General features: G+C 39.5%; 1 protein-coding gene across 1 annotated transcript; it reads left to right on the top strand.

The window, feature by feature from the left end:
* The first annotated feature begins 3,949 nt into the window (after nucleotides 1-3,949).
* LOC108969076 (protein snail) lies at nucleotides 3,950-5,925 on the top strand. The gene has a single exon (XM_018933578.1). The coding sequence runs from the start codon at nucleotides 4,230-4,232 to the stop codon at nucleotides 5,601-5,603; it is 1,374 nt and encodes a 457-aa protein (XP_018789123.1). The 5' UTR covers nucleotides 3,950-4,229; the 3' UTR covers nucleotides 5,604-5,925.
* The last annotated feature ends 17,272 nt before the right edge of the window (nucleotides 5,926-23,197 follow it).

Raw genomic sequence — 23,197 nt, 5'->3', positions numbered from 1 at the left:
AGAACGAGTTATTTGTGATTCGAAAGAAAGCCAATAATACCCTTCACCCTTAAAGATCCTTTGAAAAAAACTTGATTCCGGTCGTTCAGTTTGTTGGCAGCTATATACTATAGCGATCCGATTTATATATTTTCTTCGAATATTGCATGAATGCCTTAACAATAACCCATCCTACTATTTTGTGACGATATTTTCTCAAATGAGAAAGTTCGCCATGCAAGCTCTTCATTGCGATTGTTCAGTTTTGTATGGCATAGTGTTCCGGTACCGGCAGTACGGACAAACGAACTGCTTTTTTTCTAGAGTAAAAGAAAGTGTGCAAAATTTCAGATCGATATCTCAAAAACTGTGAGGCTGGATTGCGTACATACAGATGGACAGACATATGAGATTGAGTCAAGAATTTTTCTTTGCAATGATAAATAAAAAATATGAAATTGAAAAGCGAACAAACTATTCATATTAAAGTTTTTGGTAAGAATTATTTTTGAAATTCTCGGATTAATAGATATGTATATAATAAATTAATAAACCAAAACAACGACGAGTAGATGATTTGGAGCTGTGCTTGGAGATATTCAAGCATAATATGTCCGAAAGTTTTAGTCGATAAGCGACAATTAATGAAACACCCATCATTTCTCTCTGAGGTATAGTCGACAATCATCCAAATGGACTGCTGCTCACGAAAGCTTTAAAGCGTGGAAAATCTCATCAGTCGGCTGACATGGTTAATGGGTTTGTATTTGGGGGTGCGCATGGAATACATTTTATTAGCTATCTAGAAAAAGGAAGAACCATCAACAGCGACTATCATATAATGTTATTAGACTGTTTGTAGGACAAAATTGCCGAAAAACGATTAGATTTGAAGGAAAGGAAAGTGAAGCTTCTCCAAGAAAATGCACCGAGCCACAAGTCACAACCCATGAATTCGGCATCGAAATGCTTCCGCATCCAACGTATTCTCCAAATCTGATCCTGAGCGACTATTTCCTGTTTTCAGATCTCAAAATTATGCTCCCTGAGAAGAAATTTTCGTTGAACGAAAACGTGATTGTCGAAACTAGACCCATTTTGGGGCAAAGAATGTTCTTTGTTCTTCGTACTACAAAACCGGTATCGAAAAGTTGGAGGGGTCGCTGTAGTCAGTGTATAATACTTGAAGGATATTTTGTCGAAAAAATGGGATTTTTGTGGGGACAACCCGCGAGAAACTCTCAAATTTTTTAAAACTAATTTCGTTTACTGCACCACATGAGGATTTGACTCACCTCAATAGCAACAATTGTGTTTGTTGACGAAGCCATTAAGACAGGAATGGACCTCATCTGCGAAGGTCATGTATTGCGCAAAGTCCTCTCACAGGGTTTTATATCAAAGTGAGATGTGGCGTGATAAAATGACAAACTCTGAACACAATAATAAAATCTGTCACAAAACCGTAAACTGACAACGGACTAATGAATAAAATCGAAGTATATTATCTTGGCTGAAGCTATTGTTGTCCAATATTCTTTATAGAAATATCTTAGCAAAATTGTCAAAGAAACAAGTTCTGCCTTCAAAAACAAAAAAAGTCAGGAGCTCAGGAGCTCAGAAGCACAAAATCATTAACTCCTTCAAAAAATTTAAAAAAAATGACATCCGGAAGAAAGTAGGCAAAACAGTGGATGACGAAAACTTACAGAAAAACTAAACACATGCACGCACACATATGTATATATAGCACATACAAAACTCAAATATAGCACATTCAACTTTCCCACCAAGAATTCGGAAACTTTCCGCGGACATGAAAATGCTCAGCTCATTTAAAACAGATGTTGCATGACAACACTTTTGAGGTGCAGCGACTGCAGTAGAATGACGTAGGAAATGCAATAAGGAATTTACGAGGGCAGCGCGGAATCACTCAAGCGACTGCACCGATAGTTGCATCATCGTGTAAGCGCAGCATTTTGAGGCAGCAATTGGAATGAGCAGCGGCAGGCAGCGGACATATAGCACTGGAAGCAACCCCAAAACGCGGTGAAAACAGATGCAAGTGTGTGTATAAATGTAAGACGCCTGTGTTTCTGTAACGCGTCTGTGCGTGTTTGTGCGTGTCCAGCAAATTCTTATTCGAATGCCGTGAGTTGTGTATAAATGTTGCACGTTTAATGTGGAGTAAGGGGAAAAGTAAATGGAAAACTCATCACAAGAGTATGCGGAACGTAATGGAAGCGGAACGGGTTTTTGAGTATTTTTCTGAAGTGGGAAATTGACATACCTGCCGAGGGGGATTCGCGCCTATAAATATATTAAGATGTATGTGTTGCATACAACAACAAACACAATGATTGTGGTCCCCTTATAATGACGTACATAGAAATGCATATTTTGGAGTTTGCTTGTATGAAAACTGATGTCGCGATCACTTGGGGAGCCCGAAGTAGATGCCGCTGGATCACTTTCTACTTTCACGCCAATCAACGCACTCGGGGGACACATTTTTGACAAGTTATTACAGCCAGCAGTCAACGTGTGTAATGGAGATGGAAATGTGTCAACGAAAAATATGAGATCAGACGATCAATCGATCGATTGTATGCCATTACGATACATATACATACTCGTATACATGTGTAGATACTTAGTGCCTCGCATACAACACATGGGAGACATAAACGCAGCCGAACGCAAATGCAAAGAAGGTGTTGTGGTAATGCCTTAAATTTCACACCACACAAACGACCGCAACTCAGGTGTGAGTATGTGCGTGTAATGGTTGGGGAATGAGTGAGCTCCCGTGAGTTGGCAGGATCAGTGATCTACATAAGTTGGCAATAAATTGGAGCCAAGTTGTGTGTATTAAATGGGTACTTGTATCGCGTGTGAGTAAACTACACGATCAAACGATCGATTTAGAGATCTCAAATATGCAATTTGGGTACTGTAATGGAGATGGAATCACATGAAGTTGAGTTCTTGGGAAAGCACTGCATTGCTCATAATAATAATAATGTAACTGAGCTTCCTTTATCGGATCGAAATTGCTTCAGTTTTCGTGAGGCACGATCACTGAGCTGCCAAAGTAGGCAATCACTTAGCGTCAATATGCGTGCATCCCGAGCGTTTTGGAATATAGGCTAGGCAATTGGCATGCCTAACGAACCCAGATTAACCACCGTGCGTTCGTTTGAGCTATACTCAAAGGTGGTAGCGATAGTTAGCCGATTGGCTGTGTAGATCGGGGGGTTGCTTATTGGTAAACAAAAGCATTTCACTCAATATTTCTATGTATATATGTGTGTATGTGCAAAAGGTGTGACTCAAACTCAGCTGGCGCGTCTGTAAAATGCTCAACTTAATACACGCACACACAAACACAAAAGTTATAGAGCGTTGCACGATGCTGTCTACGCGGTGGTGGCTAGCATGCTGGCTGTCTGACGACGTCTACGCATGCATTAAGGGATTCCGTGTGTGTACGTAATTTCCCAATGAATGGGCACGTGCAGACGCCTATGTATGAGTGTGTCGCGTAGTACGAGCTAAGGCGCTAGGTACGTCTGCGGCGACATTTTCTGCAGCTGAGCGTATGGAAATACCAAATGACGGCGGGAAGGCAGCGCAAAACTATTATTGTTTTGAATTGTTAATAGTTACAGTGGCGGTGGCAGCAGCCGTGACAAAAACAACAAGCTACATTTGAGGAACTACCCGAGTGTTTTTGGAGTTTTTATGCGGTGTGTGTGCGTGTGCGTGGTAAAATGTGTTTTCGTTTAGTATTTTCTTCGGTCAACAGAGAAGAASCACCACCACCACCAACAACAATATATGCTGGCCGTGGCCGTGGCAATCAATTGAGTTGAATCCGAAAAACTCTGAGTTCACCGAGACTGACTCTGATAATGTATAAAAGACCGTGCCCGTTGTCGAACCTGTCATAACAGCAGCAGTGCTCGCAGAGTGTAGAACACCGAAAAAAAACAAGAAACGGCAAACACAATTAGAATTTTAGAATTCAGTTCAAAACTTCGCCAAAGATCAACACCAACTTCCACAGTGTGTTTGTGTATGTGTTTGAGTGAGCAGAAGAAGCAATAAATAAAGAAGTGCGCAATAGAGTTTGTGAAAAAGACTTTAATAAAGACAAAAGAACAAAAAAAAAAAAGTAAAGTTTATGAACGATTTTAAGTTCGAAATTAAATTTGCGAAAATCCCGGAAAACCCAAAATAATATAATGGCCACTACAGCTACAAAGTACAAGAGCTGCCCGCTCAAGAAACGGCCCATCGTTTACGAGGATACAACCGAAGCAGACACAGAAACAACAACAGTCACGGTCAGAGATCCCATGCAATATTATGCCGCAGCCGCTGCTTTTGCCACAGCCAGCATGATCAAGCGCGAGCCACAGCCAGTTGCTGGGTACGAGCTTTCGGCTAACGAGCAGCCGCAAGATCTTTCGCTGAAGCGCAAAGCCGCAGACAGCTTCGAGGATTATATCGTGCCAGCAAAACGCGAATATGTACTGAACCTCTCGAAGGACGGTTACGAGGCGAATGCGTACGATGCGTCCTTCACCAAAGCCTATCAACAACGTGCCAACTCGCCAACGCATTCGATCCACTCGCAACACTCTGTCGAGTTGGGTACTTGTTCGGCGTTGATGTCACCCGTTGAGCCCTACACCTCAGACTACGAATCGGACTATTACCAACAATTGCAACAGCAAGCCGCACCAGCGGTCGCAATACATTTACGCGGCTTAACAGCCGCTACCAGCGGTTATACTACAAATTCAACGGACTACAAAACCGCCTTCATGCTAGCCGCTGGCGGCGCTGCGCCCATGACAGCGCTTTGGAGCGCCTACCAGCCATCCAGTGGTGGCAATTTGAGTGCGATCTTTCCCTCGCCAGCCTCCTCGATAGCCACCTCACCACGTTCGGTGTACTCATATCAGCAAATGACACCACCATCCAGTCCCGCTTCGGAAGCAGGCTCCGAGCCAGAGGATCTGAGTCTACGCAATGATATACCATTGCCGGCGCTAATGCATCATCAAAACGAATCGTTGTCCAGCTTCAGCTTAAACAGCAAACCAACGAAGTCTACAACGAATAGTGAGGTGCAAGCCGCCGCAGCCGCTAACAAGGCTGCCAGTTACCGTTACAAATGCGACAAATGTAATAAAATGTACTCGACCGTTATTGGGCTGTCGAAACATCAGCAATTCCATTGCCCGGCCGCCGAGTGCAATCAGGATAAGAAGCAGCATTCCTGCCACGAATGTGGCAAGCTCTACACCACCATTGGCGCTTTGAAAATGCACATACGCACGCATACCCTGCCCTGCAAGTGCCCCATCTGCGGTAAGGCCTTCTCGCGTCCATGGCTGCTGCAGGGTCACATACGCACACACACCGGCGAGAAGCCCTTCCACTGCAGCGATTGCCCGCGCTCCTTTGCCGACCGCTCCAACTTGCGCGCCCACCAGCAGACCCATGTGGAGGTGAAGAAGTACGCCTGCAAGGTCTGCCACAAGTCCTTCTCGCGCATGTCGCTGCTCAACAAGCACACTAGCTCCAATTGCACCATTACAATTGCGTAGACTAGTGTCGCAGGAGCCGGCCTTCGCGCCGATGTCAGTCGATATCAGTGAAGCTTGACGAGAAACGAAAAACCAAGTGCCAGTAGCGTTGCGTAAACAGTGCGTTGACATATTCAGTATTTATACTTAACGAAGTTCAGTTTACTTTTTATTAGTTTTTAGTCTAAATTATAACAATTTAATGTTGCAACTATGCAAACGGTTGTAATAGCAGGAGTTTATGTTTTCTAAGTTCTAGTCCTTTTTGTTCGCTTAAAATTTCAATGAAATCATTTTTATTTGAAAACGTAAGACAATTTTATTTTATTTCACGTTTTTTTTAAATTAATTTAAATTCTTTTCTTGACGATATTATATTTTTATTTCTAAGAATTTTCGTATATTTTTCTTGTTTAGTTGGTGCATTTTCACCAGCCCGCAGCACTCAACCAAATTAGCTCTTATGACTCTTAGGCTCTAATTATTATATAATGAATTGAAATTATTTAAGTGTTTTTGATTGAAAAAAAAAAAAACTGTTGGACTATTGCATTAAGTTACCTAATCTTAAGTTATTTTTACGAAATGGAGGACACTAAACTTAAATAAATACTCAAAGAAACTATAAACAATATCTTTTTATTTTACTATCAAAGTCGGTAGGGGAATTGGGAGATTATGAAAGTTGTACACAATTTTACTCCTTAAAACCTATAAAATTTAGTAGACCAAACGCCAACAGGGGTTTCGAGAAGTATGCTGTCATGTAATATTTTTACTCTTGAAATTATTCTTTCGATGGTCTTGAATTTGAAACTACTTAATTTTGACTGTAGGGTCTAAAACTTCGATGGATCTCTTTTTTGGGGGCAAACCTTTGCTATTTGAGGTTCGAAAGTTGGCTAAAGATTGATCTATACTGAACGTTAAAGGATGAAATGTCATACGCAGACATATTAAGAGTATACTTGTTGTACAAAAATCTTATTCAGAACATTTTTAAAAAAGTATTTTACATTGATGTCAAAGCTTTATGTAAATTATGTTTGCATTTTGAGAATATTTTACGAATCAGAGAAAATTGTGCAAAGCGCTTAAGAAAAACTTGTCGGTTTTTAAGGCATAATAATTTCGAAATCCTATAACGTACCGATTCATGCAGATCCACTTCATATGAATTAGCTTCACCTCAAAATAATACAGGAAATCTCCCATAACTCCGCAGTTCCGGTTGACTTTGTTTGATTCCAATACATTTGCAAATACCAGTAGTGTACTTTTGGTTGAACCTCACTTCACTCTTTGCGACAAATATGTTTTCAACTGTGAGCAGCGTTCGAAACCCCTAAATATTTAGAGAGTCATCAGTCTGACAAAAGGAGCGTTTTTACAAGACATACAACTCTCTTTCTTTCAAAAACTAATGGATTTTTTCATGACTAGATTTATCATGTTAGTTATAAAGTCGGAAGCCGGACATTGCCTTCCTGTTAAAAAACAATTTATTTTCCAACTTAAATTCGGCCGAATCTCGAATTTCAGTAATATATAAAAAGTATTGTATTATTTTGACTAGGAACGATGGAATGTTTTTGTTATCAAAGTTAGTGATCTCTTATTAGTTGATTATATTGAAATCAGCATAACTGAGAACTAACTAGATAGATAAATTAATTTTGAAGCTCTTCTCGTAAAGTGTGGGGCCTCCCAGAGAATAACGGTTCTGGTCCTGTTGGACGACTAACTCATTTATACTTATTTCTCTATGCCCAAGTATCCACGCTAGTAAGATATTATTTTCGATGGAAACCCTGTGGAGCATTTTTGCACACTCCAGTACCATAGCTGGTTTGATTTCAACGGATGAATTTATCTGAAACGCCGCTTGACTAGCACTGAGCATGACAATTATTTTCCCGTGATAGTTTCTCTATAGAGTGATCTCTGCGCATCTGCTATTGTCCTAGACCTCTGCTTGAAAAATGCCTAGAAACATGCACATGGGCACTAACAGTTTGGATCGTGGTCTCACAATGTCAGCCCCAATTCCATTAGCAGCTTTCGAGCCGTCTGTATACCAATGAGACTTTGACTTTCTTTTCGCAGTAGATTTTCTTGGCAATACCAGCTAAGCTTATACTACTTCTCCCAAAAATATACACTTAAAAATTATAAATGTATGCTTATGTGTCTGTAAGAATATAGAGAATATGATCAAACCCACAGCTCTCGCTTAAACCCCTTGCAATCAAAGCAAATATTTGAAATCACTGCCCTGAGCAGCACCTGCTCTTGCGCCAATATAGAACAAGCGAGTGCACAATATCCGTAACTAATGCCATAGACTCATCTATATAGTAAATATATATATAATTTTTATTTAACAAATCGTCTTCTGCGGCATGCCGAAGTCTTTGTGTAAACATTCTTTGCTTTTAAAGAAATAATAATACAATATTCATACAAGTATGAGCGCTGGCAAACAGAGAAAAAGGATTGCATTGCATTGCAATGTGCCGAAGACAGGAAATGTGCACACGTACGTACTCATACGTACAAACAAAACTACATTTCGAAAGGATTTTTCCTTACAGTGGCCAAATGCGCATGCGCTCATACATACATACATACATGGTTGTTTGCTTAAGCAAAGGAGTGCATGTGCGCGGTTGAGTAAAGGCTTTTGTGATCCTCATCAGAGCGAATGTAAAGTGTTGAGTTGTGGTTGAATGATGGATTAATGTGTTGGAGGGGGAAAAGCGAAAGGCACCTACACAAATAGAGGATGTATTCGCAGGTGAAGGTGAAAGTGAAAGGTGCAATTCTGCGTTGGTGCAGTGAGCCTTTCAAGTAGACAATATGATTTAAGTGGCTTTGGAAGAATAAAGGAGTAGGGATTGTGGAGAGAAGGGATTGGATTAAGAACGAAATATGTTGGAATACAATATAAAATTAAATATTAAAGTGGGTTGCAGGAAAGTTATAATAAAATTGGTTAAAAAAATTTTTGTAGTTTGAAGGATTTCAAAAAACTATTTTTTAAGTTGGACGGATTTTTCTGTAGTTTGGCACTGCGTCTAAATGTATCTTCGAATAAAAATGTTGCCTACATTTAGGGTACTAGTAAACAAACCTTTTTGTCGATTCTAATAATTCTACTATTATCATATACTCAGTACGTTTTACAACCTAGTACCGCGTCAAAATGTGGGCTAGGCTTAATTCATATATATTCTTTTATTTTATTGACAAATTTTAATTTAGTTTAAAATAAATTAATTTGAATACTGTTTATATGAAAGTAAAGTAGTGTTGTGTTTCAAAAGTATTTTACATAATATTTCAAAAAATTATTTTTTAAGTTCGATGCCATTTTGTTGAGTCCTGCACTACGCCCAAAGGTAGGCAACGCTCAAATAAAATTAATTAATTATTATTCGAAGCACCATAAAGAGAGTGTTGCCTACATTTAGGGTTCTGTTTAATTAACATGAATACCGACTTCATGAAGTCTACTGTTCGCATATAAACAGTAAATTTTACAGTTCAGTACTGCGCCTAAATGTAGGCAATTTTTAAGCCATATTACTTTATCACTATTCCATCCAGAACTTAATATTGTCGTCAAAAGGCCATAGACAAATTGTGCTTAGATTTAGAAATAAACTAATCTTTAAATCAATCATTGTAAAATATACAATAAATTTTTACTTGAACTGGGGAGGTTTAAATAATACTTATATGCAATAAGTTAATATATTTTTGATAGTTGTATGGAAGTGTTGCCTACATTTAGGGTCCAAATAAACTAATTTGAACTCCGACTATTTGATCTCTTTACAGTTTTGGGGGAGTCTGGTCCGACTTTTTCCAAAGTTTATTAAAAAAAGAGCTGATTTTTTTTAATCTCAAGATTTCTTTTATTCATAAAATATTGGGTAGTCGAAAAAATCTTTTCGTATTTCTTATCAAACCTCAACTTATATTTATTTTTATTTATAATGAACTTTAGTGTCATTTCGGTCGACCACTTTTTACCATTTTTACGCTAGAGACATTAATCCATCGGTGTAAAACTTTTTCTCGACGAAAAACTGCGAAAAGTAATTTTCACAGATTTCTCTTGAAGTCAACTTTACTCCATTAGATGAGTTCTGTATTGACTACAACAAATGGTAGAACGATGGTGCAAACTGAGCGCTATATGCTGTATGCATCAAAACTTCTTAGCCAAACTTTCCCAGTTTTTGCAGAGTCATCGAAGATGTGTATTGTCCTGATGGAAGACGAAGCTCTTTCTGTTGATCAGTTCTGGACGGTTTTTTTCGATTGCTTGCTTCAATCTCATCAGTTGTTGACAGTAAAATGTAGAATCAATCATTTGAACAGGCCACCAAACTCTCAGCATAACTTTTCGATGCGTTCTGGCTTTGCGACCAACAAGCTTCGCCACGTTTGGACCTTGATATTTTTCGAACATTATTGCCGTATTTGACTCATAGACAATTCAAACTTCAAGCTTTCTTGGTTCAAAACCTTTTGATGATGAATGTTAAGTTCCTTAGATCTATCTCGATTCATTTAAGCTGATTTCAATATCCATTAGATAAGAAGCGCCATATAAATTTCTTTATTAAATAAAAATTTTCAAATATTTGTGAATACAGAAAACACCTTGCCACACTTCCTTGTTTTTTCAGATTTCGAATTTCTTGAGAATTCCCTTTACAGTTACGGCATACAGCAAAGAAATTAATAAAATGATCTACTCTTATACATATATCAAGTAGTACGAAATTGTTGTCATTAGGTTGCAACAAACAGTTCTTGGAATTACAAAACCTGGTCATAGACGCAAAAGCCGAGCATTTCGTAGAATCCTGCAACAGCCACCGGCATGTGTAGCAAATGGGAATGCAAAACAACAAAAGAATTGCAACACACAAAACCGTATTAACGATGTTGCACCTTGTGCAACATTCATTCAGCCAAAACAATGCAAGACAACCTGTCTGTCGTCTATTTGTCTCGGCCGAGGCAGACAAGTTGTCCTGATTTTGCGCGCCAAAAGAATAGAGCCAGCAGCAAGGTGACATAAAAAGTGTATACTTTATCGAGTAACGTGTTGCTAAACGGCTGCAACAGCACAGTTACTAATTCACTCACCTACACATACACACACACGCACACTTGTTCGTCTGCTCGCCGGGCAGATGAGTTTCCTCAGAATACTTTTGTCCAATTGTGACTGTGTTTGTTGGTGTTTTTTTTTAGTTATACTCTTGTTGTTGTTTTTGTTATTGCTCGACAGTTACTTGGCCATTGTAGTGCATTATTTGGCAATATATTTTTTCGTTGGTTTGTCAATTTTGTCCTGTGCGCAGGCGCTTCTCTTGCCACAACTACAAAAGCATGCCGCCAACGCGCCGCGCCGCAAACGGTGATCAATGGAATTGCAGTAAAACAGTTTTCAGTTTATGTTTTGTTATTTTTTTTTTTTTTTGGTCCGGCTCTTTGATGACTTCGCTGCAGCTGCGCCAAATGCTCTGCAGCTTTCTTTGATTTTTCCTCCTTTGCACTCTTTATTTTCTATTATTTTGTGCAAACAATTGCGGCCTGCTGTCGAACCAATATTGCCGTTTTGTTCCAGTTGCTCTCGTTTTTGTTTTTGTTGCTTCAGTGCTTCTATTTCCTTTGCTGATTGCGCTGGTATTTTTTGTTTCTGTGGCAGTTAATCAGCGCGGGCTTCCATGATTCAGCAGCCTTTGCCTTGGATCTTTGCGCTGTTTTGTTGCTGTTGTTGTTGTCATTGCGCCTCTGTTGACAAGTCAGGCGTTAAATGCGCCCAGCCTTCCGTTGCAGCAGCAGTTCATATCTCTTAGGTGTCTTATCTGTCCTTTTTGTATTCTTTGCGGTTGCAATCCTCACTCTTGACTTTTATCTTCCGCAGAGGACCATTTTCGGATTCAGTAACGGGCGACGCGCTTTCTTCTACTTTTATGACTTTAAAGTCCTTTGTTGGATATTAGGTAAAATACTCGATGAGACGGTCATTATTACGTGCTTGCTATGCGTGATTGAATCTCCAGTTTGAATACGTGAGAATGATTGTTGTCTGATCGGTGGCAAGTAGTGTTTTTAGGCAGATGATTCTCATTGAACCTCACTGATTTATCACCAGCATCATCTAAAACTCTTTAATAGAGTCCAGCTACTGCGTATATATTGATTAAAGACTTACAAACCGTCGCTACCTTTTACTAATGAAACTTTGTTGCCAAAGTCAAGCTAGCGACACTGTTCTTGTCGGACGCGTTTAAGTATTGCCGATTGTTTTTTATTCGACTTTTGAAAGCGATAAAGCTAAAGAAACGCATTTAATCCATTCATCTACAGACTGCCTTTTACCGAAGACCTTATTCAAAACTGCACTTCTTCTAATTTCAGGAAACCCCTCATTTGGACACTGAAAACCAACCCACGACGCTATGTGATATCCAGAACTATTTGTGGTGAGCCTTTTTTCGCTGTGAGTATAGTATCTGATTTCATTTCATTTTGGATAACTAGTTTAGGTTAGTTTAATCTGGTAGGCCAATAAGCTTGGTCTTTGCGATACCAGTTCGGCGTTCACTTGCTAACTCCAAGAAGAGTAGTCAACATTTAGAATACCTGCTGTTGACGCGAATTTTAATAGACTCACTATCGATACCTCCTTTAGTGTATCGTACGGTGGGGACCCCAGATGCTTGTCTTTCAATGCGAGACAAGGGCACAAGAGGTGCTCCATTGTTTCAATGATGCTCTGTTTTAGGCATTTTCTGCAGTCTTGTCGAACTGTCAACCCCATCTTGCGGACGTCTATCGCCATAAGACAGTGACCAGTTAGTATTCCCATCATGCTCTTTTCTATCGAACGAGTTTCGGATAAGTAGCTTAGTCTTTAAATCATTATCATAAATATCATCATGTAGAAAGCTTCGGTAGCACCGAGGACATAATAATACTCGTTTTATCAGCGACTTGTACTTCAGCAACTACTTTAAGGTAGCTTGTTTGACACAGGTTGCCGGGAGAACTTAATATGGACGTCCATTTTATGATGAAATCTCCAAAGCATACACAATGCTGAAATTTTTGTCGAATGTAGTCAGTATCATATTCTCTACGGAGTCATTGTTCTTGGTCCCTTAATTAATCGCTTGAATGAATAGATTTTCGACAAAGCCATCTTTCGGGAAAAATAGTTTTTGGTCGGTTTACTTACTATATATGTAAGTATGATCTCAGTTCAATTTGCAAGTTCTGAAGCTCTTATTTCAGAGTAAGCCTAAAGACAGCTCTTAACTATCTTTCTACATATTTACAAACCAAATGGGTTCAGGATATTCAAATCCCTCAAAACTCCTGTTATATGTAAATGAGTATGTATATATTTAAGGTTCTGGGCTTCTTACTCAAAATACCCTCTTTCTAAATTGAAAGAACTAGAGGGTTTCGCCTTTAACCACTTGCTGCTGTTTGAACTGATTATTCTCTGACGATCCTGTGAAGGAACTCCGAATGTTCTGAACAGCTGTGTTTTGAACTTCTCTGCTCGTAATTGGAGTGGTGAGATTCCCGAGTTTCTGGAACTGTAACCTATTGGCCTTCTTATGTATTTTCCAGTACTAAACGAAAGCAAGACGAAATATTTCGTGTAATTTTTGAACAGAGACGGCAATTGACAAGTACGAGATTTACGACAACATAGTTCAGAGATGTAAGGAACAGCGGCTTCGCTAGCTATGTCTGTCGTCCCTATAGATAAAAACACCGCACCAGCTCCGAAAGTACACGACGGGAAACAGAGGAGGAGGAAGACCTCCACGCTGTTGGAGAGATTAGGTGGAGAAGGACCTGGTTGCTCTTGGTATCTGGAATTGGCATTAATTTGCTAAAAGAAGAAGCGATTGGTGCGCCTATAACCGCGAAGGCGGTGTCTACACCATTAAACCAGAAGAAGAAATATTTTCCCCAGAGATTGACTCCACCGAATTTGTTCTCTTCTATTTATTTATTTTTAAGTSTAATGTTACAGTCCTTGATCCATTTCTTTGCAGTGGGCAATTACCCAACAGTTGAGTTAACAAGTTTGCTCATTCATCGCGTCCACGAAAATATGTGAGTAACTGACGTTATCTCTTACCAAGCCGACATTCTGTAATTACTGACTGATTTCTGCTAACAAACTGATTGCTGTCACACATACCAGCCATACATCTCTCATAAAACAACAACACTAACTAATTTCTGTCAATCGTTCTGCAAGACAATGCTCCTTTGTGGAACCCTTGAACTGAGCCACTGCAACTGCCTGGCACAGGTGCTGCCGAGCGCTTCTCCAACTCCTTTATTATTTATTTCTTCGACCCTCCGCTGTTGCAGTTTTTGCTATTTGTTGTGGCAAGTGCTGCTTTTCTGTCACCAACTTGCTGCCGTTCGCATTTGCTTGTCGTTCCAGTGATATTGGATCTCGTCGCTTGCTCGTTGGCGCTGTGGCGAGCACTGGACTAGCTGCGAGTCGGAGCAGGCTTGAAAGGCATTGAAAATTAAAACCAACAAATGCATTTCTATTTTATTAGAAATTGATTTGGCTTCCTTGATTTCACCTTAGTTGCACAATAATATACATACATACATGCATTCATATGTGGTGCATGTACTTGTTGCAAGTACTTTTGTGGATCGGTGACAGTTGTGCGGTTAATTATGCAACCACTTTAGTGCGATTGTGTTGCCGGTGGACCTGACACCGATTTGCATATTCACGGTAATTAAAATTCCTCGCGAACACACGCACACTTGTTACATATTTACATGCATATAGGCATAGATATTTACATTAATACTCGTAGTAATTTCTAACCGATCGCATGGTTACCAGGCGAATATCTAGGCACAGTGGCGGTGGTAACTCTTTTTTTTGAGGGGGTTGGTGAAGAAAGTTAGAGGTTGTCTGGTTGTCACCGAATTGTGCTGAGCAGCTGAGTTGAAAGTCAGCAGCTGAGTTGGAAGTCAGGTCATTGAAGACATCACTGACACCGAGAGCTGATTCAATAAGTCTTACTAAAAACCCATGAGTACCCATAAGGGCATCCGGAGGACCAAGAGGTTATTCCATAAGTCTTGCTAAACACCCATGAAAACCTCCAAGGACCTATAAGGACCTCTGCAATGATTTGGGTGTCATATACCGACTCGTTTTTGTTTTCATCCTTTTGGAGCTTTGATTCAAAGAAGTATTTTCTTTGAAAAATAATCTATTGGTTCCGATTTTGATTTATTGTTTTCCCATAAGACATTTTTACAAATTTAGAAATATCTTTTGCTGATACTAGAATGTTAAATTACCGGGGTTCTTTTGGAGGATTTGGTTACGGCTCTGAGTGATAGTTTTAAAAACGGGTGACAAACGAAAAGTTTCGTAAAATAGAAAAAGACCCAGGAAGAAAGGGTCTTTTGAATAGGTTAGAGGTGAAATCAGGTGGATAAGGCGTTTTGGACTCTAGGAAAGCTGTGCTTTCGAACGGTTTTCTTGGTTCGCCGTGTTCTGGAGTATTTATATACGTACCAAACAGCTGGAAGAACGGGACCCAAATACCACCCCCTCAGTTATTGTGCGATATACAATATTGTAATGTCTATGACACTGCTGGCTGAGACTGTCACTGTGGCTAATGGTGCACTGAATGCATCGCTGATGGTGATGCAATTTGATATTCCGTCGTGTGGATAGAAAATCAAAACAAGCTATAACACATGAACTCTCCATGCCACACCGTGCCACACCAAGCCAAGTGAAGTCAAGCCGAGCTTAGCTAAACCATACCACACCGATCGGGACCAAGCGCAACCGCAATAAACAGTTGCACAAACAAGCACAGGAAGGAAAATATTGCACTCGTATGTTGTTGTCGTCGTTGAGGTGAGGTGACAGTTGCCAATATGTGGCTGTGTATGTGTAGCGGAGTGTTTGTGCGCTCAGGAGACGAGTGGCGTGCAGAAATATTTGAGGTTTGTGCTCATGCGGAAGGGTATGCCAGCGGAGCGGTGGCGTGCTGAAGGTGCTGGCGGTTGATGGAAAGCAGCAACATGTCAAAAATGATCATAGGGAAAGCGCTGAAGGCTAAACATAATCGAAATAAGCACATACACAGCCAGCATGCTGTGTGCAATGTGTTGCATGCAACATTTGCGACATGTACAAGAGTATGAAAGCTGAAACATGTCAGCCATAACCACCCATCGATCCACAACGGCCGCTGTACGGATTGACAGCAGTTGAGGAAGCGTTGCAGCGCTTGAACTGAAGACAGGTCTATTGGATGGAGGATTAGAACAATGACGAAAGGGTTCGGTGGGGGAGAGTATAATAAAGAACGTGGTGACAAATATAAGAAAAGGAAGCTAAAAGCTTGCTGTGCTGGCGATTCTAACTTCATGAGAAGCATCAAAACCCAAACACAATGAATTACAGTTTCATAACAGCGCCTCGGTCTTCAGTTTGAACGGCTGTAACGGCGCTTTCGGAGCTCTAATCAGCGTTTCCAAATCTACGAATAAACACATGAGCCTGTGAAGGCATAAATCCATTAGGCAATGCATTCGATCAGAGCAAAACACAAGCTGACGGAGCATATGTGGTAACAAACCCAATTAGAACAGCAAAGCAACAAAAGCCTAAACCATCCGATAAGACTAACAAAACAAATAGAGTAGAGTAAAAAGAGCAAAACCACCGAGGCGCCGCCAATAGCCGTGGCAACAATATCGCCAATGTGTCGTGTGACTAAATGAGACCAAAGAAGACCGACCAAGCAGCCACACAATAGCTTGACCAACCAAACAACCGACCGACCAGTCGACCAACCGACCGACCGCTCAAACGAACGAACCACCGTTTGTCCAGCCGGAAGGAGGCGGTGCAATAACCGACTCGCCGTCCAACAAAGGCAACACTTCAACAGGCTTTGGACTCCAGTGAACTTTGTGTGTTTTTCACTTTGTAAGCATTGTTTTGCGGTTATTTTTGTTATTCTTGTATATATTATTTTTGTTCTTATTTGTAATTCTACACGTCACACTTCTGCATTGTTCATCTGCGCCCACCTTCCCCCAACTCCTAGCTGTTCGTGGCTTTTCTGCTAGCTGATTTCCTTGTGTACTATTCTGCATGGAATTTAGCCTAGTAGTTAGGTCGATCATTGGTTTTTATTTACCGTTAAGGTCGTAGCCACAAAAGATGATATACCGCAAGGGTTGTGGCAAGTATTGTTGACAGGTTGTTGGCTGCCGAAGCTACGAACACAAGAAATCACTATTTAGAACAAGTAGTAATAAGGCATAGTTGAGGAATGTGACCACAGTGACCGCAAAGAATCAACCTAGGCAAATTCAGTAGTGGAATAATGAATGATGCAACTTGAAGTCTAGTTAGACTTGGATGTAGAGATAAGAATGAAGACTTCATGTTTAAAAAAAATTGTAATGAGTTTGAAATATCAGAAAGTTAACCAAAGATATACGAAGATCAATTTTACATGAAAATGACGTCACATTAGTTATCATCGTTATTAATATATATCGCAGAATGGGGTTGACAGATCGAGAAGACTGAAGGAAATTTTCAGAGCAGGGCACCAAGGAAACAATGGATCATTTCTACGCTGTTAGCATCTGGGGTCTTCACGGTATAATACATTGGAGGAGGTTTCGAGTATTGGGCTCGCAGAGTCTGTGAAAAAGCGCAGGCATCGTAAAGGATGACTACTAGTCTTGGACTTAGCAAGTGAACTCTATCTGGTATCGCAAAGGGGGAAAAAAAACAAAAAAGCAACGTTGCTTACTGTCCTACCAGTTTAATCTAACTTAACATATTGATAAATATGACAGTCTTGCTGTATAAAACTCAGATTATCCGACGATTGCTGCAATCGCTTTAAAGGGTGAATAAGATATTTGAAGACCTTCCAGTGTGGAGTTGTGTCACGATTTAAAAGAACCTTCGATTTAGAAGATATTAAAAGATAATCTTATCAAACGCAAGTTTTAAAAGTTGTATGAGGGTGGATGGCGCAGCATCATTCAGGCAGTTTCTCTTCCATCCATCCACTCGTAAAAGAGTTTTAGGTATCACAGTGGCCTAACTGCCTAGGGGGATCTTGTTGGCGGTTGTAAGGGAGTATACCTTTTAACTTAACTTATGTAGCCTTCTGCCATATGTTTCTCTAATTCCCAATTGGCATCAGAAATTCGCGGCTTAGTTTAGGCACAAGACATTTGCTATCTAAGATGAAGATGGACTTTTGAAAATATGAAAAAAAAAAAAATTTAAATAGCGTTCACCTAGCCATAAGGACTCAAAATTCACATCGAATGTTTTCAGTGCGCCTCATAACCATCTGTTGACCGGTTTTGTCAACACCATAGACTCCGTAAACAAGTAGCCAAGTCACTAAGCTATGTTAATATCGCTATCTGCAATGCTCAGTGTACCTGTTGCTGCCATGTCAGTTAGAATTTCGACGTAACTAGAGCAGCGAGTAAGTTCGTGTTACCATGTGACATGTTTTGCTAATTTTCATTGTCTTTGGAGCTGCTGAACTTCTAGATTTGGAAACGCTTGACAGTTAAAAAGCAATATTGACTTTACAATATATATAGGTATGTACATATACTGAATTCTGCGCGCCACAAATCTTATCTTCAAGCATCACCACTCCTACTCCACTTTGTTTACCGCTCGCTCATCCTGCCACAGCCGGCCATCGATCGGAACACACTCATTTGTTGACACTATCAATCGTTCGCTTGGCATTTTTGCATATCGGCATCTGTGAATCACACCGTTCGAACACTGCTGGCTCACTGCAGCCGGATTATTCCAAGAAATATACATATATTTTTGTTTTAAACTCGCACATATGTATAATTGCTCAAAAGCTATGCGCTGCTCTATGCTGTGGTCTTATCTTGATTTTACGAAATTTCAGCGCAACCAAGATTAATGTTGATGCTTTTTCAATTACAACGGTGCAGCAATTACAACAAAAACAACTACAGTTTGCATAGCAGGCCGTAAACTTATATAGTATTTATGCGTGTCTCTGTGTGAGTGACTGCATGTGTAGGTAGGCAGCAGGGTGCGATCGACAGCAATTGGCAGCAGTTGAATAATTTGGAGTACATGTAAGCGCCAACATCCTCGACGTCATCATCTATACCACATACAGATGCATATTCATACACCTATGACACCATATGTACATATGTGTGCCAGCTCTTAGAATTTAATTTTTATTTCCTTTGTCGCTAGCGTATTGAATTTCTTAATGCTTGTCGAACATTCAAATTCGATTTTAGCCTAACGCAAAATGAAAACCACAAGAAAAAAATCGAATTCTACCAAAGACAGTTTTCACACTGCTTTGTCTACAATAGAGTTGCCTTTCTAGTGTTACATTTTCGCGTCTAAGGGTTTCTGTATCTTAGTGGACGAGCGAAACTATACTCTTCTGTCACCGCACGTACTTGACCTTAGAAGAGTGTCTAATTAACAGATATATTTGATGGGAACACCTATAAAGCTTCTACTTCTTCTTTATTGACGTAGACAGCGCTTACGCGGTAATAGCCGGTTTTATAAAAACGCCAATTGGATATTTCTTCTCCACCAGGTCTTTTCAACAGAGTTTAGGTCTTCCTCTTTCCCTGCTTCCCCCGGTGGGTACTGTTCGAATACTCTCAGAGCTGGATTGTTTTCATCCATTTGGACGGCCTGACCTAATCAGCGTAGCCGCTGTCTCTTAATTCGCTGAACTATACCTATAAAGCTTGGGATAAATAATTTGTATCGCTTCTAAGCCATATAGTCCATAAAAAGTGAAATTTTTCGCCTTTATTTGGTATTTTTGGCCCTCATCAACATTTCTTATTATCATTAGTCACATATGTATCTGCATACGTAAACTTTAACCGATGATAGATTTTTGGAGTTTTAGCGAAGCCAACAACCTTTCCTGAGGCCAATTACCGTCGGTGGGGTCCACAATCTTTGCTGAAGTTAATGACTTTGAAGAGGTTATTAAACGTTTTTTTACATTTAGCGAAGCCAACAACCACCCTTTTGATGAAGTCAGTGATCCTTGAGTTTATATTTACTTAGGTAGCAACTCGAGGCTACTAGGTGAGATTAGTGGCTTATTTTATACCTCTTGTTTACCTTTAGCAAGGGCAAAAACCCTGAGGTAAATGAACTGTGATAAGATCAACGAACCATTTATATACATTTAATGATTTCAGAAACGCTTCGTTTGATGCCGTTTGGCCAATACCTTCGAGTGTAAATTTCGAGCCACGACAGCCACTGAGATGGCTTTAATCTTTCTGTTTACACCAACGAATGACCAAAGAGTCTGGTAGTATAGAAATTCCTCCTCACAATCAGGCATTCAGAACATTTTACACAGTTTCGACGAGAGTTAAGATGTGACTGTTGAAATACTGGATACCTTTCTGGACTTCTTCTTGCCAGTATCAGTCGTTGGCGAGAAATCGAAGAAAATACACATGGCAACCCTAGCACACACCGCCATCGGCATACGAGTGCACACCTCCTTCACATACAATTAACTACCTCGGATTTTGCAATTTTACCCCACTTGTTTTTGTCGTCAATATTGTTGTAAATTTGGCTCACGCTGTTGGCGATTTCCTACTAACCATTTGTAGCAGCACATTATCATTTCATCCAATCGATTTGCTGTGATTTTGTATCGATCGCTTACAAATTCGATCGCATCTTGTTTGCTGCGCTCCATTAGCGTGCCGCACCGCATGCCCCACCTCAACAGCAGTCCAGTTCGAATGTGGCTGCAACTGTTGCACGGCCGACTTGATTGTCAATTGCAATTTGTTATGTGTGGCGATCATTTAATGGCTTAAATGCCTTAGAGTAGTTGAAACACATACACACAGGAGGAGTTTGGTGTCGAAGCACCTAAATGAGTGCATTTGCGGCACACGTTGCATGCAACTTGCACATTAGACAACATTAATATGGCAGCAAGCGCGTAATTTGTTGGCGATCATTGCCGCACTGTGTTGCTGGCTATTAGATTGGCGTTAGTTGTCGCTGGTTGTCGTCAATCGATAGCGGTGTTTTCGTTCGTCTCCTGCCCCCTTGTTTTGAATCTCATTCGCTTTAATTGCTTGCTTCGGTTGTCACTGCTGTGATTGTTGTTTGGCGATTTCCTTGCACTTTTCTGGGAGATGTCTCTTATAGATTTGATAGCATGTATGTTGCAAGTGGTCTCCTGGGGTGCATATGTGTGTGACTGTGAAGTTTTGTGAATTTTCGCGGAATAAATTTGTTGTAATTTGCAATCTCTTGTCATTATTTCGAATAAGAATAAGAATTCTTTAAAATATCATGTCGATTTTAGAAAGGTCTTTCAATAGTTGTTTTATTTTTTATTGGTAACTCTGAATGAATGCCCGAAACTGATTACTTTTTCTTTGTATCCAAAGATCAGCTAACGTAATAAACCTTGAACTTGTGTGCTTATATAGATCTCTCATAACCCATTTTATTTGTTAATTTATCTTATGGAAAGCATGGATAGGTTGCTTTGGTTTTTATAGATTATACCAACTACACCACCGACTTCGAATATGCTATCTGAAAGAATGTTTTACCATAACTGTAAATCTCGTAAATTTTCTTCTAGTTTTAATGTTTTTGAGATCTAGGTAGAGTGACAGTCTGACGACGCATCCAGGTCCTTAGGAGGCTCATTGTGAAACCACCGCGACTAAAATTCGATTACTCTATTTTCTCTTCTCTGAATCATTCGTGCTTCTGATAAAGTTCAAAGACAGACAGTCATCAAGAAACCCTCGACCGAGAATTGCGATTTTTCTCCTATACAAAGGTACGAGGTCTAAGAGCAGGTGCGACTAGATCTGCAGATTGCGGTGCATGTTCATTTAATGAACACCACCTCTAGAACATTCTTAGATCTTTGGAATATCAGCCATCTTAATCAACTTCATTTTACGTTCATATAAAAATCGTTTTCGGACTTTTTGAAATTTCCATCCGTAATAACTTCTTTGGACTGGGTTCTTTGACTTTGGTGCTCATATGCCCTGTACAGTATTTAACAATGGAACAATAAAGATGTAGAGGCAATAATTGTGCTTCATTTAGTTTATGTGAAGGCTAACTGTAGACCCCGTTCGTGGTCGAAGTTCTAAGAATGATGAATCGAACAAACAATTGGTATGTATAAATCCCATAGTCTATGTCTGTTATGGTAACGTACACAATATCACGAGGTCACTGCCTTTTAATGAGGTCAATACATGTCACTAATGTGACAAATTTTTTGGCATTTATGGGAATTTCAATATAACGAGCAGAGAAGTGACGAATCGAACATGCATTGTAATTTGTCCGATGTATCTGAGATTTGACTTTAGTACAGTTTTAGCTGGGAATTGACAAAGTACATACTTATATTATTAAATGTAAATATTTAAGTTTTCAGTGTCTATAATAAAAAAACTTGAGTATAATTTTCCCAGTTCAGAGTTTAATAAACTAATTAATTGATAAATAAAATATTTATAAAATTTCAATTCAATTTCTTCCGAAGACGCATGGCAGTTGATGGATTCTTTGTCCACCTTTTCTTCTATTTAAGTTGTTGCTGTTACTGTACGTGTAATGTATTGTCCATTCATTGAATTGTCATTCATGCCATACCAAAAATAACTTTTTTTTTTTGCATTAGAAATAGAATTTCTCTCATGAATTTCTTTACATAAATTCGCCATTTCAAGTGTTTGTTGTAGTACTCGTATGCTCTGAACATTTGTGAATTTTTTCTTCCGCTTCCGAAAAAGGTATACGTCACTTTGTACAGCAATCTCAAATTGTGAATGAAATTTAATAGTACTATAACCAGTACACTATAAAGAATAAGGAAAGTCTAAAAAAAAAAAATTAAAAAGTTGAGAACAAACTCGATTCATAGGTGAATGATCGCTGAACTTTTTCTGCGCCAAAAATCAACTAAAGAAACGAAAAATTTAGCTAGAATAGGGGTAAGGACAGAATTATCAAATCGAGCTTAATTAAAAAAAGAAGAGTGCCAATAGAATGCTGTGTAGGTTCTTAAAACTTTTAATATATGCAAAAGTTTGGGTAGTAATAATCATAATTTAGGTAGTCAGCAAGAAATACCTAGAAAACAAAACGAGTTTCCGGAAAAGGGCAGGTAAGTGGGAAAATGAAGTTATGGGGAAACCCGTCGGCAAGCAAAAACTTAGATGCAAAACAAGATCTGGCAATCTCCAAGACGGGAAAATCCATGTGTCTTCAAGTAAACATTTTTATGGAAAATGTATGAATTATGATTTTTTTGAACTTAGAATTCTAATGAAATATTTGCTCTGAATAGCGGTCTTAAGCATTTATGATGAGTAATTGTAATTGATTCTTACACTGGCATTTAAATTTCTTGTACCAAAAAATTGCTTATGATGTGAAAATGAGGGAATTCTTCAAT

Source organism: Bactrocera latifrons, unplaced genomic scaffold (assembly GCF_001853355.1).
Source record: "Bactrocera latifrons isolate USDA-ARS-PBARC rearing strain unplaced genomic scaffold, ASM185335v1 scaffold_24, whole genome shotgun sequence".
In the NCBI taxonomy this organism is placed as follows: Eukaryota; Metazoa; Arthropoda; class Insecta; order Diptera; family Tephritidae; genus Bactrocera; species Bactrocera latifrons.
Note: the sequence above shows the minus strand (reverse complement) of the source record. Positions and strands in the feature narration are given on the sequence as shown.